At 39.1% G+C, this 12,962-nt stretch overlaps 1 protein-coding gene across 6 annotated transcripts in view; it reads right to left on the bottom strand.

Annotated features, from left to right (window-relative positions):
- Nucleotides 1–12,944, bottom strand: part of IPO11 (importin 11) — a 76,453-nt gene extending 63,509 nt beyond the window's left edge. For 2 of the 6 annotated variants that reach the window (XM_021380377.1, XM_021380382.1), the window contains exons 1-5: nt 12,548–12,944; nt 5,961–6,035; nt 5,538–5,681; nt 3,147–3,247; nt 54–126 (exon numbers count right to left, since the gene is read on the bottom strand). In XM_021380377.1, the coding sequence (XP_021236052.1) occupies nt 54–126; nt 3,147–3,247; nt 5,538–5,675 (312 nt within the window). In that variant the 5' untranslated portion in view covers nt 5,676–5,681; nt 5,961–6,035; nt 12,548–12,944. Of the gene's footprint in view, nt 1–53; nt 127–3,146; nt 3,248–5,537; nt 5,682–5,960; nt 6,036–9,298; nt 9,438–12,547 lie in introns of all 6 variants that reach the window. The other 4 variants (XM_021380380.1, XM_021380379.1, XM_021380378.1 and 1 more) reach the window with 3 other exon arrangements.

Genomic DNA, 12,962 nt, shown 5'->3' with positions numbered 1-12,962 from the left:
TTTTGTAAAGAAATAAAACCAATTCAAGTATTAATTAGTTACTCATCACTAACCTGATTCACTGGTTCATTAAAGTTGGCAATAAGTCCAGCACGCAATGTAGATTTTTCTTCTTCAGAAAGAGCACTGTCAGGATACATTTATTAGAATATAATTTCATTACCAACAAAACTCAACTAACAATCCTTATTTAGAGTTGTCACTACTGTTAGACACGGAAGTTAAACAATCACTACTATTTGTGCATTGCATTGACTGGGTGAAGATTATCAAACTGAAATATATATTTCAAGAAAATGGTGTGCAAATGCAAACTATGAAGAGGTCATCCCTTGTTTTTCAACTATTTCAAGGTATTTCAGAAAACCATGAAAGAGTCAAGTATTTACAAGGCCCTCTGGCATCAGGTTTTACTGTGACCTATGTAAACCCAGGTGGTAAAAGAGAAAGTTCACATTAAAAGTAAGATACACAGCTATATTGAGACATAAGGAAAAACTATACAAAGTAAAAACTGATTATTATTAAGGAGTTAGTGTACAGTTATTACTGTAACAATTGTGACTCAAGCACTTTCATTTACTGACATACGAAAAATTTCCACTGTGCCTGTACTTTTGTTGCTGTGTTTTTAAATACACAAATGCAGCATATAATTTCCAGATACACAGGCATAATCTGAATGGTTTCTACAACGTGAAAGGTACCATTAAGGCACCCAATAAATCTCATCTCAATTAATTACAGCCTGCACATTTCAGTGATTCCAGAGTTCTGTCACTTTAAGGAGTAACAAACAAAGTGTTTCATCTGTTATTTCCTTTATTTTGTGAGCTGATGAGGCCCCTTGCCTTAACTGTCTTTTCTCTCAAGCATACAAAATGGTATTCCAAAAACAGTAAACCTTCTATTTATTACTATAAGTAATAATACTGTAAGTTAGCTTTGGCATTTACAAGCAAAGCAAAAGAAGAAAGTAAGTACAGAAGTTTACAATAAGCAAAGAGGACAGAAAGTTAAAGAATTTAAGAAATTAATTAGGATTCAAGCGGTATACTGCATTTTTATGTGACTTACACATACAGCAAGTCTCTAACCGCTCACAGAAGCATGCAAGAATTTACCATCTATTTAGTCCAACACTGACATCTGCTGGACACTAGAACTTATTTACTCACTGCAGAGCTGATAGACAACCACAGGAAACAGCATCTTTAATTTCCTTTATTAAATTACAATAAAAGCCTACAACTCTAGACAAACTAGAAGTTACAAAGAGTGCTTATTACTTAGCAAACTGTTTTATCTCTGTGCTGAATTACATCAGAGGAAAAACTGCTAAGTTTCTCAAAGGAAGAATTGTGAAGACTCAGAGTCTGTAAGTTGCAGGCTTCCACAATTTGCAGTTTTGAAGATTTTTCATATTTTTCTGTGTTTATGGCATGGGAAAATACTTACCCAGAGATTTTAAAAGCCTCTCTGGAGCTTTTGTTTATTTATACATATTTTTAGAATGTATTACTTCATAAACCGGAAGTCAAAATCTGAACCTACTTGAAATTAGCATTCGAACAAAAATATGATGAAAGAAATTAAGGAGGTTGCCAATACTGTTAACAAATTAAAGAACTAAGAATTAAGAAATTAAAGTCCACAAAAGATGGGAATTCATAGTAATTATCTGTGACATCAACAATATTTTCAGGTAAAGGAAGTCTCAGTACCTCTGAGATTCAAGACAAGTTATTTCTGAAGAAACCCAAAATGTGCAAAATTGTAAAGTAGGACCACAATCTGATAACACTTCCAAAAGATAGATCAAATAGTGCCTGAAAACAGGCTATTACAAACCTAGAATCTACTCTGTAGAACACTCAAAGGCCCATCTCTAAAACCACGCATGCTGAAAAATGCTGCTTTAAGTCTAATGCAGGTAAAGAATAAGTAGCCTGAGTATGACGGACAGCACTGGCGAACATGTGCAGAAAGCAGTATATTTCAGAAGGATCACCTCCTCTTCAAAGAAGAAGTTGCTTTGACTTAGTGTTCTGTAACTATGAATTTTTTTAGAATGAAACACTCAACTACTCTAGTTTCCAAATAATTCATGATTTCAACTTAATATGTATCCTCCTGCCTTGTCAAAGTAGCAGTTGTGAAGCCACAAATGCTCAGCAGAAATAGGGTAAAGTTAGTCCTGCTAGACTCAAGGAAAGCTTGAACACACCGTGCAATAAAGGCAGTTAACTAACTGTGCCTGTTTCCAGAGATGGAAAGTTCTTCATGCGCATGTAAGTACTCAAGAATTATTGCTTTAAAAGAAACATCCTGTAGCTCTGATTTACTAGTGAATTAAAGCTACATTAATAGGTTACATTAATAAGTTATCTGTATAAAAGAGAACCCTCAGAGGGTGGTGAGGCACTGGCATAGGCTGCCCAGAGAAGCTGTGGATGCCCCATCCCTGGAGGTGTTCAAGGCCAGGCTGGATGGGGCTCTGGGCATTGTGATACGGTGGGTGGAAGCCTGCCCGCAGCAGGTGGTCGAAAGTACATGGTCTTCAAGCTTCCTTCCAACCCAAGCCATTAAATGATTCTATAAATTACTTAATACTGTAGTTGCAACAAATTATAATGGCACTTCTAAGTAAAATACTCAGTGCTTAATACTGGCTACACTTGTAGGTCCTTTGGAAAGTTTTCTGTCACGTTTTATCAGAACAGATATAACAGGAGAAGAAAATGAAGACCAGAATTTCCTATTATGTTAGCTACTGGCTCTTTCCCATGAATATAATTCAATGAGAATTCTCAATTAAATGAAATGTTCACAAATAACCTTTCCAGAAGTCTTCATACCTATTGTATCTGCCACAATCAGAAAATCTATGTAATTATAAACCTCATAATGTTACTTCAAAACCTGGTGACTACAAAATACACTTGTAGCTCCATTTTTTAAAGTAAAACATGAAGAAGGTTGTGAGAAGTAATATGAAAGCAGACAGACCTCCAATGTTGTAAAGTTTTATCAATTTCACTATCAATTCCAAAGCAGCTCCATTCTACAAAGGAATTAGCTGTTTTTCAGTTGGGTAAGTGTACTAAAACCTACTGTAGGTTAAGCGGAAGGAAGATAGAACTTACTGTGGTGCAACTCGTCTCCAGTAGCGATCAATTCCATTTTTAAAATACAGCACAGCTAACCATCTGACATTCACATCCAGGGCATGGTTGGTAAAGATGTTCTGTTATTAAAAAAAAAAAAGAAAAAAACTTAAATGCGGTCCAACATGCCACAGAGAGGAAAGAAGATGTACAAACATATGCACTGCCACATGTATAAAAACACACACGCATCCCTCTGTGTGTAAGAGCATACAGAAACAAACTGTATCAGTCAGCATTTGACAGACAAGTAAAATAACATGTTGAAACTAATTTTAAGAGATTGCAAAAATGCTCAGCACTAGCTTTAGTATTCAATTTGTAAAATGTAAGTCTAATGAATAGTGTAAATATAATTCTAATCTCATCTGGTAGAGCAGGGAATTAAAAGGTAATTACCAGCACCAAAAAATTATTATGCTCTTTAACAAAACAGATGGATTTTGACTGAAGTAAGAAATTATTCTCTATTGTGCAAACTTCCAAGGTCCTTCAGGAGATTTTCTCATTATCTTGACCCATGCAAAGAATCCTCCTGACTACCAGTACTGGTGAGAAAAAAGTGAACTGGTAAGACAGTAACTGTCAATTTGCCTGCGCCTATGTTTGAAAATTAGCTTCAACTGCTATACAGTCGACATACATTAACATACATACACATATTTATTCATAAACACACTTCTACACACATGTATGTATGCGTACACACAAATGCATACAAATCATATTGTAATTATTTTATACAGTATTTTTGTAAAATCAACCAAACAGGAAAAGCTGAAATAAAGGTAAGCTATGGAAACTTAAAACAGGTACCACAGTGGACAGCAGCTTTTCCTGCCACTTCACAGCTGTATCCCTTGTTACCCTAGGAAAAAGATGACTATAACACATGGATACTTCTTGAGGACATGAGACATTACTATCTCCTTCAGTGAGTAAGCAGGCATGAACTCAGGAGTTTTATCCTATACTGCACTTAAATCAGTTCACTTCAGAAGCCCATGAAAACCGTAAGGACACAGGTCAGCAGCATGTTACAGCTGCATACCACATTTGAAGAAGCTATAAATACAGCATTCAAAGAGCTCGTGCAAATGTTTATCAAGCATTTTCACTAGAAATGCAGAACTTAATTGCACTTCTCTCAAATTCAATTTCTATAATAATTCCAACTTTCTAGATATAATGCACAAAACAATGTCAAAAAAGCCACAAAGCTCAATCATTACAAAGCAAACGCATGCCAACAAAGATATTGATTCAAAACTAGCAACCATTAGAAAACCATCAAAGGTTGTAACTGCAATGCTGTCACAGAAATTACAGGAACAAAGCTAAACAACAAAAAACACATACAACTGGCAAAAAAAAAACAAACAAGGATTCTAACTGACTTTCCATCTCTATTCATCAAGAGGTGTGTAACACCCTCAAAAAAAAGCATAAAAATGCATTGTAACATCACTGCTAGGTACTACAAACTGTAGACTCAAAGATACATGTTTCATCACACATTATAGTTATCTCTATTCCCACTATGTCAGAAGAGGAATCTGACATTAATTATGACATTATTCCTCTATCCACAGGGATTGACTGTCTTAACAGCTCTCCATTTATAACTATCTGCTTAACTCCTTACTCCACCAAGAAGGTACCAACTACCTTTTCTTCCAGACAGTCTGAGTGCCATAATTAATTTAAACAAAGAAGAAGAGATTCTCTGCTTCTTAGAGAATATGTACTTAAGAGTATACTTTCATCACCTTCCATCATATTAACAGATCTGTTTCATCAAGAGTAGTGGTAAAAGAAAGTTCTCATCTTTCCTGTTCCTGGAACCTTACTATCAGCCAAGTCATCCAGTCTCCCTAGAAAACCCTCTCTGCTGACAAGAAGGAAATCAATACTACCTGCGTATCAAAATGAATATACTGAAGGAGCTTTTCTTCTATGAAAACTGTCACAATACAGATCACCTCCACAATAAAGGTGGTACTGCCTTGGTACATACAAACGTTACCACCTCAAGCGGGTGGTAAAGGCAATTCCTTCAGCAAGGGTCCTCTTGGCCTTCTATTATCCTCTGTTATCTCACAAACGGCCAGTAACAGGTTTAACACTAGAGTCTTGACCATTCGTGCTGCTAGAAGTTCTATTTCCCCCTTTACTTAAATGCTTAGGAATCAAATCTCCTTTGAGACAGTGAGGACAATGCCAAGCACAGCTTGTGTAAGGACACCAGCAAGCTGGACCATGACAACTCAACACCATCCTCAGCCACAGGTCACTATCTAAAACTATTCTAAAAAGCCACCTTCAACTTTCTGACAATTTAAGTAACAGCACTTTTTCACTGTGTCTTACCAACAAGACTGAGTAAAAACCTGGCTGTGTCTCCCACTGCTTCAGTTGTTCCTCAGCTGGCTTCAGCACTGCAGTATCTTGACTAGTAGCTTGGGTCAAGACTTGCAAAACAATATGGCTTGCACTGTTGAGATCCATGAAAATCTGAGAACATTTTAAAAAGAAGAAAAACGCTTAAGAAAAAAAGACAGCAAATATAGGCAGGTAATTTCCATGCACATTATCTAAACACCCTGTACTAATTTTTCATTAGACATTGTGTAAGAAAACATCGCACTCTCTGATAGGCAGTGTCAAGGTACAGAGTGATTAAACTAATTTCCTTTCAGAAAGTTCTCCACAATAAAAGCAAGCATTAAGTCTGCAAGCATGCTTACTAGACTTGAAGGATTACAGGAAATATTTTGATATGAAATTGGTTACCTTGCGTGAAGCACAGCAGACAGAGCAAACAGCAACTAGAACTTCATCAGCAAGTGGGTAAAACCATGAGGTTACCTGAAACAGGCAAGATGCAGAGTATTAAAAGCTATTTTCTGAATAATTTTTCCCCTGAAGAAAAAAGGGATACATTTCAGGTAGTAAATTTCTCCAAGTCATAAAATCACTAAGGTTGTCAAAGACCTCTATGACCATCTAGTCCAACTATCCAACAACTAGACATTTAATATCTATTCAAAAGACAATGAATTGTGGAATTCTATTCAACCAGAGTTCAAAATGAAACTGAATTTTTCTCAACATATTTGTATTTATTATCTATTTCGCATACAATAGACCAGTTTGACAAACTGAGAATGCCAACTGCTTAATTTAAAACATAAATACATACTTATACTGTATAAAGAAAAACAAATTCATTACTCTCTGGATGACACAAGGCAGAGATTACATTTATAATGACTGCAGAATAAGAATTACAATGAATTAAAGAGGAACATATACAAAATCAGTGATATCTGACAATTAAGCTAACTGGTTTTCTGTCTATAAAAATTTTCATTTATAACCCATGTAAACTTATTGCAATACAGATCCGAGCTAAAATATTTCTGTACTTAAGATTCTTAAGTAAACAACTAAGTACAGATTATTTCTATGAAAGGGCTTGAGAATTTCCCTTTGTTCAATACTAAAAAGCAAAGTTTATTGTTCCAACATGAACAAAAAAATGAGGTGGAAAATTGCTAGGGTGATACTAAGAAGTCACAAATCAAGCCTTATTCTGAAACAGGTCTGAAATTCTAACATCAAAATAAACAATCAACAAGATTAAAGACCTCTCAATGCATGTCTTCCTTAATGAAAACAGACAAAAAATTGAAGGTTTTCAGGTTAAAAAAAACACACATTAAATCACACAAAAAAGCAAACACTGAGCATACTTTCAAAACTAGTAACCACTAAATAATCTCTTAACAGCAATAACTAAAAAGAACAAACAAGTAATCTTCTGCTTTATACCTCCCATACAACACATCTTAGTAAGTCTCTGCTTTATCCGTCCTGCAAAACCAAACTACCTTCTGTTTCTCCTTAACTTCTTGTACCAATCATTTTAACCTTTATCACCCCGCAGATTCCCTAAAAATTTCCTACAATTATGAGACTGTAATAAATTTAAACGCTCAAATTCTCAGTTTGCTTCTTAGGAGACTATCAATTTATCAAAATTCACGGAACCAAGACCTTGATACACACTGTAAAATCCAACTGGAACTGGTTTTCCCTTCGTGGAACAGTGCCCAGAACAAAGAATCAACGCCAAGGTAAAGCTTTTATGTTATACTACAAGTCTTGCTAGGTTCATTTTTCCCTTTAAAAGTAGTCATTAAATGATAAACCTGTAAACAATCTTGCTGAGTATGAAGAGGTATTCAGGTGAAATAACTCGTTTTTATGTTCTGCAGATATTTTATATCTTGAGCACCTTAGTCTCCCTGCCTCACTGATCAGACAAAATTCACCAGGAAGCAGGAACACATTGACAACACAGCAAAACACAGGATTAACCCAAAAGGAAGGATCACAATAGGAACTCTACTGCAAAGCACTAAGAACTTCAGTAAAACAAGCTCGTGCAAACTAAGCATCAAGAAAATATATATTCAGACTTTTCTGGTATAAACACTGTAGGAATTAAGTTTGTCTAGTATAGCTAACAGAATTTCAGAGAACCTAAAAAAAGGCAGCAATGGAAAGGAAAAGAGGAAAAGAAGTAAATGGGGGATAAAGCTAAGAGAAGTAAGCATAGAGCTTGCACTACGGAGGAAATCACAGCTTAGTTCCTGCAAGACCAAAATTGTACTTTGTATTTGCAGAGACTTCATTTATTTCTATTTAAAAGTCAAATTATTTTCATTCCAAAAGAAATATTGTCTTATCCCACTGCCCTACACCACCGAACAAGATCTGATAAAAGTATAATTACGGAGCGTCTAATCAATAAAAAAAAATAGCAGAGTATCAGTTTCATTGCAAAATGAAAAGCAAATAGAGAACTTTTAAAAGTTACTAAGTTTGCAGCATGTGCATGTGTCAAAACAAAATGTTAAGCAACTTTTTCAACTTGAAATAAGTTAATTTTAGGACTTCTATTCAGTGTTCTTCAAACAGTGAGCTGCCATAGGGAAACTGCATGCATATCAAAACTGATTCTGCAGCACACATCCCAATATTGCTATAAATATTCAATGCAAGAATGACACGGGGGAAAAAAAAAAAAAAGTCGGCCTTTCTTTCTTTTCCTCCTTCCCTGGGAATGGTGTGATTACTAAAACTTTATATACTTCACCAAGAACAGTTCTCATCTGATGATGGAGTTACTGATCATAGTACAACACAAACAAAAACCCATGAGGATTTCTCCATTTTCTTGTTTCAAAATGATTACCTGACAGATCTAGATAACAAAAAGAAAACAAAGTCAAAGAAATGTTAGCAAAGCTTCTTCTTTATTAATGGTCCCCACATTCCTGAAAAAGTTTCTGTTTTCACTAAAAAAAAAAAGTAATAAAATTGGGCATGCGTTGCTAGAAGAATGATCTTAAATGGTCAGAATAAAAATTTACTTAACTGATTACTTTATTTCTGACAAAGACCATACCAGATGCCCAAAAAAGATGATCAGCATCCTTCAGTGATGACAACCCTTCAGTGTTACTTCCTCCACAAGATCTGGTTTCTGAATTTGATCTGCATATGAATTTAACAGCCCTCAAGATGTTTAGTCCTCCACAAGAGTGCACTGTTGACTCTTTGACTCCTCACACGATGTTGGATGAGGCTGTCATGAGCAACATAACAAAAATGAAGGTAGTGATTTTGCTGAAGATGGGGCAATCTTTGGTTAAAGTTTATAAATAAAATTTATGCTTGCCCTTGCACTCTTTAAACGCCTGAAGCTGGAGGAGGGTGAGTATTCAGGTTCTTTTCTCGTAACACTGAAATACATCCAAATTTTACAATCACACGTTAGTTACGAAAACAAACCAAGAACAGCTATGTATCTGCAAACAGACAAAAGATTTTATCAGCAAATGTCTAAAACCTTCACTTTTTCCATACTTCAAAGACTCAGCATAACAACTCACTCAAACCCAAGCAATTAATTTGTACAATTTTGTTGTCTTTTGTTAATTCAATAAAAGATTTTCCACTGTAATGAAGTACAGAAACAGATTCAGTTAAGATCCTCTGAAATTGATAATAATCCTTAACAAAATACAGTGTTCTCACTGAAAATAATGTTAACTACGTACTGGACAGCCTTAGGAGGAACACGGCTTGTGGCTCCAAGGATGTTGTCACCTTCCTCTAAACAGCACTATCTGGGAGGACACTGCTCATAACATACTGCTTCTAACACACGGTCTTCAGTTTTGTCATCATTTTCCCTTTCTGCAGGTCAAGAAACAAAGTGCAGAAACCAGAGAGAGTCCAGAGTTACTAAGGTAATTGGATCAAGCAAAGGACTTATGAATAGAGGTTGAGTACTTGTTCAGTCTGGTGAAGCCGGAGCTATGGGATGGCTGAAAAGAAACCTGAAAATGACAGCATGAAGGGCACATGCAAAGAGGGCAGAGCATGACTCTTCAGGTTTTTGCAGATGATGTTACAAGTGGCTAGAACTACAAGCTGCAGGTTGGGCTATTCAACTAGAAACTTAAGACTTTTTTTTCCACCACATTTGTTTTGAGGAAAACTGGAAAAACAAAATTTCTATTCTGAACAGACACAAGAACCAGCAATGGCTCATCTTCTGAAAAAATAGTTGAGATGAATGCTACCATTAGCAGTGCCCATAAGCATTTCAATTTCAGGAACAGCTGGTAGTTATTCCATCCTCTCTCCATCGTTTTCCTATGAGCCTCTTTTCCTGAGGTTATAGTACCTGTATCAATCACACCAGATGTTTGTATTTCTACAGAGCAGTAAAAACAAATAAAAAAACTACAAGTATAGTGGCTGTCCAATGTTCCACAGAAATTATTAGCAACTACAACAACGACTAGAATCACTACAATTATATGTTAGTCCTTAGGAAGATTTTCAAAAATAGCTCATTCTTTCTTTATGTAAATAAGAAACATCGTCTACACTTTGCCCAATTTTAGTTGTAATGAAGAAAAATAAACACATCTATGTCAGAATGATGCTTTTCTCCCTTTGCTGCTACTGACACAAACAGTAGACCAGAGCTAATAACAGAATTTATATACCAACTTACTGGTACAAACACTGAAACTAAGACCCAGGTCTGAAATAAAAATCAGCTGTCAGAAGGAGGAACACAGGAATAAGGGACAGCTGTGAGAAAGACTAGCATTAGTATTTACAGTAGTAACTAAGATTAAGTTATAAACATGAAGAGGCCTCTGAGGTTAAACAGAAAGTAAACTGACCAAGAACTCCTTACAAAAGGAGTGGGCAGTAACAACTGATAGCGGGACTATTCAAAGGAGTATGCTTGGACACAGCTCAGGAAAAACCATGTCACGGGGCTCAGCATCAACCAGACAGGAAAAGAAGAAAGGAATGTACAAAGTCAAGAGAGGAATATTTTCATTCTTCATCAGTAAGGTTACATAGAATGGTTTGGGTTGGAAAGGAACCTTAAGATCATCTAGCTCCAACCCCCCATGCTATATGCAGGGTCACCTCCCTCTAGACCAGGTTTTTCAAAGCCCCATTCAGCCAGGCCCTGAATGCCTCCACGGAAGGGGCATCCACAACCTCACTGGGCAACCTGTTCCAGTGTCTCACCACCCTCACAGTAAAGAATTTCATAATATCTAGTCTAAACCCACCCTCTTCCAGTTCAAAGTCATTTCCTCTCATCCTGTTGCTACATGCCTTTATAAAAAGTTCCTCCTCAGCTTTCCCATAGGCCCCTTTCAGGCACTGGAAGTCCCCCCATAGCCTTCTCTTCTCCAGCCACAGCATATCCTCATAGTGGAGGTGCTCCAGCCCTCTGATCATCTTCGTGGCCCTCCTCTGGATCCGCTCCAGCAGCTCCATGTCCTTCTTGTGCTGGGGGCCCCAGAACTGGGCACAGTACTCCAAGTGGGGTCTCACAGGGCAGAATCACCTCCCTCGACCTGCTGGTCACACTTCTCATGATGCAACCTAGGATATAGTTGGCTTTCTGGGCTGTAAGCGCACATTGCCAGCTCATGTTGATTCTTTCATCAACTGACACTCCCAATCCTTCTCCTCAGGGCTGCTCTCAAGCCATTCTCCGCCCAACCAGTATCTGTGCTTGGGACTGCCCTGACCCAGGTGAAGGACCGTACACTTGGCCTTGTTGAACTTCATGAGTTTGGCATGGGCCCACCTCTCAAGCCTGTCCAAGGTCCCTTTGGGTCCAGATACCCCCTGGGTATCCCTTCCCTCTAGCACGTCAATTACACCACTCAGCTAGCTCGGTGTCATCTGACAACTTGCTGAGGGTCCACTTAATCCCACTGTCCATGTCGCCTACAAAGATGTTAAACAGCACTGGTCTGAGAGGAACATCACTTGTCATCAGTCTCCACTTGGACACTGAGCTGTTGACCACAATTGCAACCATCCAGCCAATTCTTTATCCAGTGAGTGGTCCATCTGTCAAATCCATTTTTCTCTATTTTGGTGACCAGGATGTCACATGGGACAAAGTCAAACACTTTGTACAAGACCAGGTAGACGACTTCCTCTTCCTTTATCCACTGATGCTGTAACTCCTTCATAAAAGGCCACCGAGTTCGTCAGGCATGACTTGTCCTTGGTGAAGCCATGTTGGTTACCACCAATCACTTCATCCTTATTTTGCATGTGCCTTACTAGGGCCTTCAGGAGGATCTGCTACATGATCTTGCCAAGCACAGAGGTGAGACTGACTGCCCTGTAGTTCCCTGCATGTTTTTTCTTCCCTTCTTGAAAATTGCCATTATGTTTCCCCTTTTCCAGCCAGTGGAAACTTCACATGATGACCTAACTCACACAGCCCATCTCATTCATCTGACATCTTCCAAATTCAGCTTATCTTTGCCATTTCATAAACATGACTGAACGCTTCACAACAAACTAGCATGCAACAGCACACATAAAAATGCAAGTTGCAGCCTGCTCTCATGCAAAGGCATTAAACTAATTATTAATTAGTTAATTAATCAAATTAATTCATGTGAAACCATTTCGGTAGACAGTTAAAACCTATATTTGATGACACGCTTTCAGAACTTTACAAGTTCAGTTTGGGCAGTGTGGCATACATACAGAGTTAAGGCACACTGTTCTGCCCCCCTGCAGAACGGCACAACTACAGAACAGGAGAGGCAACGACACACAGGAGCGCCGGAGCTCCAGGAAGTCGAAGCCCCGGGGCGCGCGCACCGCGGGAGGCGTTCCCACGCGCTGCCAACGCCTCTGGGAGCGCTGCTGCGAAGAAGGGGACGCACTCGAAGGCAGCGGCAGCGCTGACACCTCGCACGTGCCGTAAGGCAGCAGAAAGAGGAGAAGGAACTCACCGCAGCCGTGCCGGCCCTGCGTGCGACTTAGGGAGAAGCTGTTTTCCCGTCGACTGTCACCCTGTAGGGAGAAAACAGCCACGTGAAAAGAAGTGGCCGCTCTGCCCCGTCCCGCAGGACGCGGCTCTCCTCGCAGCCCGCTGCCCGGTCCCCTGGGCGCTCCCCGGACAGAGCCGTTCCGGTCGGAGCCGTTCTGCGCGGAGCCGGCACCAGCGCCGGGGGCCGGGCGGATCGCATGACGGCAGCGCGGAGCCCTCGACCCGGCGGCCCGCGGGAACGGCACCGGCACCTGCCCGAGCCATAGCCCACCGGAGAGCCCCACACGACGCCGAGCAACTTCGCGGCTCGACGCCGCCTGGCGCAGGCCGCTTCCGCAGCTCGTCCCGCCCCGCTCCCGCCCGCACGACACCGCCGG

This window comes from Numida meleagris, chromosome Z, assembly GCF_002078875.1.
Source record: "Numida meleagris isolate 19003 breed g44 Domestic line chromosome Z, NumMel1.0, whole genome shotgun sequence".
Lineage (NCBI taxonomy): Eukaryota > Metazoa > Chordata > Aves > Galliformes > Numididae > Numida > Numida meleagris.
This window is presented reverse-complemented; position numbering and strand designations above follow the sequence as displayed.